We start from the raw sequence: 7,907 nt of genomic DNA on the forward strand, positions 1-7,907 counted from the left end.
GGGATGTACACTGTGTACATTGTTTTTGTGGGAAAAATAAAATATATTTGTTACCGTGTATTTGTGTGTTCTGAGTATAAAAACAATATTCTCAAATATTTTACAACACACTTATGTACTGTCTGTAGTAATGGCAACACTGAACCAAAAAAAGGCCCAAGTCATTATGATGAATGGAGAAGAAATGTTTTCCATTTATCATAGAGTTTTACATTGAGCACATCAGTGTTCAACTGGTTCTTATAAATGTCTATTCATATGATGGTTTGTGTGTGTCATTTGAAAACAAAATACCATTTTGATAAGAAATAACATTGTTTTGAATATAAAGTTTCATTTTGCTGGAGAATTGAGGGGTTTTGCCCATTGTGTGTGTGTTTTTTGATTTGTCTGTAGAGTTCTGAGAATATGAGGCATGCTTTCAGAAAATGTGTGTAAACAATCGAGAAACTGTAAACCATTTTGGTACAGTGACTCACTACCCAAACCAAGTGGTTTCCAAGTGGCGTCATGTGGTCTCTTACTTCCATCTAGGGGATAAACTGGCTATCAGACAAGGGATATATACATCTAAATCAATGGATAAATAGACTTCAGCTTGGCAAGTTGAAAAACAATGGCTGTGTTCAAATGGGTATTCGTAAATGTGTAAAGGGCCACCATTAGGTAAAATATTGAATAAAAAAAATTGTTATCCTTTTAGACCAGTAATTGGTGACGTATTTTATTTGAAACTTAGACATTTTAAGTCTCTTATGCACTAACATGGGGACAATTGGGGGACCCCCCCCACTCCCTGAATTTTTTTTTAATAGGAATATGAATTTCAGTTGTTTTGGCCTGCTGCACCTCAGGCTCTGTTGTAGTCACAGTTTCTGACACCTTTATCAGTTACTACCTTTCTAACAGTACTAAGCATGTGTTTTGTAGGACTTACAGTTCTGAAACTGAAATGTACTTTATGAAGGTAGTATACAACATTATGCGTTCGTTTGGTCAACAATGTCAGAGTGTAAGAGGTTAAAAACAGACAGCATATTAGACCTATAGCAGTTCATTGTTGACTATCTGGCGATGCCCCTGTGTGTGTCAGACCTTGCGTTTTGCCAGTGCTGTTTGGTAAACACATTTCCCATCAGTCTGAATGTAGCTGATAGTCATACTGTGCTCTGTGACTACAAAGTAAGCGAATCCTCCGTACGTACGGTTGACAGCGTTGGAGAACCGTTGCCATGACGACGGGAAGGTCTTGGCGTTTTTGGTGGATATGTCTTCAAAGTTCCCGCTCCCGCTGACCACGTAGGAACTCCCATCGCCCTCTCTGATAAACTGGTGAGAGTACAGAGAGTCAGGTCAACATCAGTTGTTCATATAAGTGACTGTAAAAAAGGTAACATTTGTCTATTCAAACGGTCACTTTGTTATTGTATGTATATGTATGGTCATAACATGTGTAATAACCACCTGTATGCTGTGGTCATGGCCACTCAGGTAGACTGTGACGTCATACTTCTTCAGCAGAGGCCGTAGTCTACGCACAAGACACTTTGTAGGGCCATGATGACCAATGGACCACACAGGATAGTGACCAGCCACCACAATGAACTCTGACCTGGGAGAGAAGGACAGATACAAGACTGTGTTAGCCACCTGAGCTAAAGCAGAGGTATTATCTTCTGGAAGCTAGCACAAGTCTTCATGTCTCAGGCAAGTTTACTCATCATGCTCGTGTGGTTCATCAAACCAACTCTGTTACAGGAGTTTTCATTCCACATTCAGTAACAGTTGAGGAATGTGTGTGTAGCAGTGTGAAGGTATTTCTTGATTCAAATAGTGATGAGAGTGGAGGAGTCTAAAAGAGGGGTGTGGTCAGTCAGGGATCTCTTAAAGAGGGGTGTGGTCAGTCAGGGATTTCTAAAAGAGGGGTGTGGTCAGTCAGGGATCTCTTAAAGAGGGGTGTGGTCAGTCAGGGATCTCTAAAAGAGGGGTGTGGTCAGTCAGGGATCTCTAAAAGAGGGGTGTGGTCAGTCAGGGATCTCTTAAAGAGGGGTGTGGTCAGTCAGGGATCTCTAAAAGAGGGGTGTGGTCAGTCAGGGATCTCTTAAAGAGGGGTGTGGTCAGTCAGGGATCTCTAAAAGAGGGGTGTGGCCAGTCAGGGATTTCTAAAAGAGGGGTGTGGTCAGTCAGGGATCTCTTAAAGAGGGGTGTGGTCAGTCAGGGATCTCTTAAAGAGGGGTGTGGTCAGTCAGGGATTTCTAAAAGAGGGGTGTGGTCAGTCAGGGATTTCTAAAAGAGGGGTGTGGTCAGTCAGGGATTTCTAAAAGAGGGGTGTGGTCAGTCAGGGATCTCTAAAAGAGGGGTGTGGTCAGTCAGGGATCTCTAAAAGAGGGGTGTGGTCAGTCAGGGATCTCTAAAAGAGGGGTGTGGTCAGTCAGGGATCTCTAAAAGAGGGGTGTGGTCAGTCAGGGATCTCTAAAAAAGGGGTGTGGTCAGTCAGGGATCTCTAAAAGAGGGGTGTGGCCAGTCAGGGATCTCTAAGAGGGGTGTGGTCAGTCAGGGATCTCCAAAAGAGGGGTGTGGTCAGTCAGGGATCTCTAAAAGAGGGGTGTGGTCAGTCAGGGATCTCTAAAAGAGGGGTGTGGTCAGTCAGGGATCTCTAAAAGAGGGGTGTGGCCAGTCAGGGATCTCTAAAAGAGGGGTGTGGTCAGTCAGGGATCTCCAAAAGAGGGGTGTGGTCAGTCAGGGATCTCTAAAAGAGGGGTGTGGTCAGTCAGGGATCTCTAAAAGAGGGGTGTGGCCAGTCAGGGATCTCCAAAAGAGTGGTGTGGTCAGTCAGGGATCTCTAAAAGAGGGGTGTGGTCAGTCAGGGATCTCTAAAAGAGGGGTGTGGTCAGTCAGGGATCTCTAAAAGAGGGGTGTGGTCAGTCAGGGATCTCTAAAAGAGGGGTGTGGTCAGTCAGGGATCTCTAAAAGAGGGGTGTGGCCAGTCAGGGATCTCTAAGAGGGGTGTAGTCAGTCAGGGATCTCTAAAAGAGGGGTGTGGTCAGTCAGGGATCTCTAAAAGAGTGGTGTGGTCAGTCAGGGATCTCTAAAAGAGGGGTGTGGTCAGTCAGGGATCTCTAAAAGAGTGGTGTGGTCAGTCAGGGATCTCCAAAAGAGGGGTGTGGTCAGTCAGGGATCTCTAAAAGAGGGGTGTGGTCAGTCAGGGATCTCTAAAAGAGTGGTGTGGTCAGTCAGGGATCTCCAAAAGAGGGGTGTGGTCAGTCAGGGATCTCTAAAAGAGGGGTGTGGCCAGTCAGGGATCTCTAAAAGAGGGGTGTGGTCAGTCAGGGATCTCTAAAAGAGGGGTGTGGCCAGTCAGGGATCTCCAAAAGAGGGGTGTGGCCAGTCAGGGATCTCCAAAAGAGGGGTGTGGCCAGTCAGGGATCTCTAAAAGAGGGGTGTGGCCACTCAGGGATCTCTAAAAGAGGGGTGTGGTCAGTCAGGGATCTCTAAAAGAGGGGTGTGGTCAGTCAGGGATCTCTAAAAGAGGGTTGTGGTTAGTCAGGGATCTCTTCATGGTCTGAAATCTTCGCATTCTTTTTTCAAGGCTCAAACGACAACTTATTAGATCAAATAATTTTATTTTCCTCAACCTTGAAAAACATTTAATCCATCCAAGCCATTATTTACTCACAGAACAAGTTGTCTGATGTTTGACCGATGTGCTTGAACAGTGTATACTTAATGAGAGGCTGTGTTTGACCTGTTGTCTTTCAGGGCCAGTTTCTCAAACCCAGATTAAGCATAGTCCTAGACTATCTATGCTTAATCTGGTTCCAGGAAACTCGGACCATATGGACGTACTTGCTGTTTGCCAGTCTGGAGTTGATCCAGTCTAACTGCTTGGCAGAAGCCTCCAGGTCTTCCTCTCCTTTGGGCTGGGTCCCCTCATAGGTGTTCCCACATAGCACTATGGTGTCAAGCATCAGGACGGTCATCGACACGTTACTCTGGGGAATCTTGAACTGGAGCTCATAGTATAACTCCGGGAACCTCCTGAGGTAACGAGAGGAGAGAACAACACCAGAAGGTCCTGTTTTGTGTGGCTCAGTTGGTAAGAGCGTGTCGCTAGCAACAACAAGAAGGTTGTGGGTTGAATTCCAACAGAGATCACATACTCTAAATGTATATACACTATTTGAATGAAAGCATCTGCCTAATTGGCGTATGAATGTTGTATTCAGGATGCGTGGCGTGAACAATTAAAACGCATAGATAAAAGATCTTTACTAAGATGCTCACCATCTCTTCGATCTGCTGGAGTAAGCGATCTGAGCGGAAACGTTGCTAAGGTGGTCATGATTCCCCGCCACCAAGTACCAAGGGATGTCAACCAGTGAGGCTTGAGAGAAGACACCCTCAAAGGTACACTGCAGGAGAAAGAAAAGAAAAAGATAATTACCAACCCAGGAAAATGACTGAAGGATGAAAAACTAGAGCGATATTATATATAACTGATATATAACATATCAATGGTCATGTTATAATGCATAACATTCTGTGTGCTGCAACACTGATACATTCTGAATGCTCTGAAGAAACAGTTGATCCACAATATTCTACCACAAGAGGGCATAATGCTTCACTTTATTTCAGAAAGAAAATGAGAATCCCATGCTCTAGGAGTAAGAAAAGAAAGTGTCCTCTTCACTATACAAGAACATGGGTGATCTGAACACAGCTCCATCTGTCAGTTTGTGTTACATCACTTTGTCCTTCAACTAACAAGAGGCGTCACTACAGACCCTGGGTTCGATTGCAGGCTGTATCACAACCGGCCGTTATTGGGAGTCCCATAGCGCGACGCACAATTGGCCCAGAGTCTTCTGGGTTAGGGTTTAGCCTGGGTAGACCGCCATTGTAAATAAGAATTTGTTCTTAACTGACTTGCCTAGGGGTTTTTTTTAAAAACACATTCTCTCTCTCACAAAGTTGGCTAGCTGCCTAGAAACAGGGAACAACTGTGATGCAACACTTCTTATCTCACCGCATATTTCACAGTCTGGAGCATTAGATATTTAGTTTGCTTTCTTGCCATTTTCAAAGTCCTTCAGTATGACTGTTGTATGTGTTTTCTTCACAATGCCACACACGACGGATAGGTTAGATATGTTGAGATGTTAAGTTACAATCTAACTGCCTATGGTAAGATATGTTTACTAGCTGTTGTCACAACAGTTGATGAGTTTGTCATCACAATAATGTTTGCTGTCGTGTGGCGTTTCAACCCACGCCTATGGCTGCGTTTACACAGGTAGTACATTTCTGATTTTTTTTTGCCAATAATTGGTATTTTGAGCAAACAAATCAGATCTGGGCTGCCTGTGTAAACACAGCCTATGTGTTGCAGTGTGAACAGTGTTGCAGAGCGACTGTATTGCAAACTGTAATGTGAAGTGACCTTGAAGCGGTGGTCATTCACGTCCTTCACTCCATGGTAGTAGAAATGATCTCCCAGACTGAGGATAAAGTCCAATCCCAGAGTCTGGGCCGTCCAGGAGAGCTCTTTAGCGATGGCCTGCTCGTGAGGGGTGTAGTAGGGGAATAACGGAATGCCTCCCCAGTCTCCCAGCCCAGCAAACCGCAGCGATGCTAAAGGACAGGTGACACATATATATATACACAGCAGAACCAAAATCTCAATTCTTATTTTCTTTTCTATTTCATACCATCTCATGTGCTTGAACGAAAGACAATCTTTGGTATAATTACATTACGGTCTGAATTTAAATGGATATCAGGAAACAACCACACAGTAATAAAGTAATGAAGTTGATTTTGAGATCTGGTAAGATAGAAAAGTATACCTTGTTCCAGTGGCTGGCAGTGTGGCCAGAATGAAAGTAGGCACAGCAGAGGCAGCAGCTGAAGACAATCCATTCCACCAGTATGGAGACGTGTAGACATACCAACAAAGACTATGATTCGGCTGAGCAGTCAGTCAAAGTGTCACACGCTGTAACAGAAACAACTTTCTTTATGGTTCTCTTTAGAACTGTTTATAAAGAGGAAGCAGTATTGTGGTTTCAGAATAACTTCCTGCATTGAGCCATCTGAGAAGAAAAGACTCAGAACAACAGCTGATTGGCTAAGCAATGTCGATCTACTCTGCAAACAGGAACTTTGAGTTACCTTTAAAACTAGAAACCAATGCCGACCAGTATAGACAATCAATTTAAGTGATCAAAGTAGCATACAATGGGGGTGTATAAGAATGCAATAGTATATTTGGAGTGTAAATAAATGAGCTACAAACAAGTGCTCAGCATAGGTTGGAAAAGCATTCCAGGTGAAGCTGGTTGAGAGAATGCTAAGAGTGTGCAAAGCTGTCATCAAGGCAAAGGGTGGCTACTTTGAAGAATAACAAATAGAAAATATATTTTAATTTGTTTAACACTGTTTTGGTTACTATATGATTCCATATGTGTTATTTCATAGTTTTGATGTCTTCACTATTATTCTACAATGTAGAAAATAGTACAAATAAAGGAAAGCCCTGGAATGAATACAATTACATGAAAACAATAAATTTTGTACATAAATAAATTAAAAACAGATTTTTTTTTTCACCTGAACTTTAACACCTGACTTAATCTATAGCCTGACTATAAAGGTTCACTCAGTATGTCTCTTGATCTAATGATTTTGATGGAAAGAATGGTCAGGCCACATCATGTGTGTACTTTAGTTCTACGCCCCAAAAGTCTGTAGTGGATATCAATGACCTTTCACCCAGTAAGACCAAGAAAGGGCGTGTTCAAGGCAACAAAAAACAAACATTTTTACGGCTCAGGTTACTTTTTCTTTATGACTCTGCACCAAGGTTCAAATTTGGAATTAGAAAAGTCCTTGCTGCAAAGTCCTTAGCTACATTACATTATGTCCCTGTATGAAACAAATCTATGAGCTACTCAAGTGTCCTCATAAAGCAAATATATACTGTGAAGTCACAGCTCTCATCAAGCTAAATCTATGAAGGATAACAGACAAAGTCTATGGAGTTCATTCAGAGCGGTGACATGTCACAGAGGACAGAACACAGGTATTGTTAGAAGAGGTGCATTTTTAACCTTTACCCTTCAGGGAGGTGTCATGCTCAATATCTAATCATCATTCAGGGAGGCGTCATCCTCAAAATCGAATCATTATTCAGTGAGGTGTCATGCTCAATATCTAATCATTACTCAGGGGGCGTCAAGCTCAATATCCAATCATTCTTCAGGGAGGTGTGTTTCTGTCCTCCCATCATGTGACCCAAGCTCAGGGTTCAATTACAACTACCTATACTTACCATAGTGCTATCTACCTACCTACAGTTGAAGTCGGAAGTTTACATACACCTTAGCCAAATACATTTAAACTCAGTTTTTCACAATTCCTGATATTTAATCCTAGTAAAAATGTCCTGTCTTAGGTCAGTTAGGATCACCACTTTATTTTAAGAATATGAAATGTCTGAATAATAGTAGAGAGAATGATTTATTTCAGCTTTTATTTCTTTCATCACATTCCCAGTGGGTAAGAAGTTTACATACAGTCAATTAGTATTTGGTAGCATTGCCTTTAAATTGTTTAACTTGGGTCAAACGTTTTGGGTAGCCTTCCACAAGCTTCCCACAATAAGTTGGGTGAATTTTGGCCCATTTCTCCTGACAGACCTGGTGTAACTGAGTCAGTTTTGTAGGCCTCCTTGCTCGCACACACTTTTTCAGTTCTGCCCACAAATTTTCTATAGGATTGAGGTCAGGGCTTTGTGACGGCCACTCCAATACCTTGACGTTGTTGTCCTTAAGCCATTTTGCCACAACTTTGGAAGTATGCTTGGAGTCATTGTCCATTTGGAAGACCCATTTGCGACCAAGCTT

At 42.7% G+C, this 7,907-nt stretch overlaps 1 protein-coding gene across 1 annotated transcript; it reads right to left on the bottom strand.

Annotated features, from left to right (window-relative positions):
- Window positions 1-702: 702 nt before the first annotated feature.
- LOC115195348 (tartrate-resistant acid phosphatase type 5) lies at window positions 703-6,111 on the bottom strand. Its single transcript, XM_029755125.1, has 6 exons — window positions 5,850-6,111; window positions 5,444-5,634; window positions 4,285-4,412; window positions 3,847-4,038; window positions 1,465-1,612; window positions 703-1,329 (listed from the first exon to the last, which is right to left on the bottom strand). The coding sequence occupies exons 1-6, from the start codon at window positions 5,947-5,949 to the stop codon at window positions 1,090-1,092; spliced, it is 999 nt and encodes a 332-aa protein (XP_029610985.1). The 5' UTR covers window positions 5,950-6,111; the 3' UTR covers window positions 703-1,089.
- Between the last annotated feature and the right edge of the window lie 1,796 nt (window positions 6,112-7,907).

Source organism: Salmo trutta, chromosome 6 (genome assembly GCF_901001165.1).
Source record: "Salmo trutta chromosome 6, fSalTru1.1, whole genome shotgun sequence".
NCBI classification, from domain to species: domain Eukaryota; kingdom Metazoa; phylum Chordata; class Actinopteri; order Salmoniformes; family Salmonidae; genus Salmo; species Salmo trutta.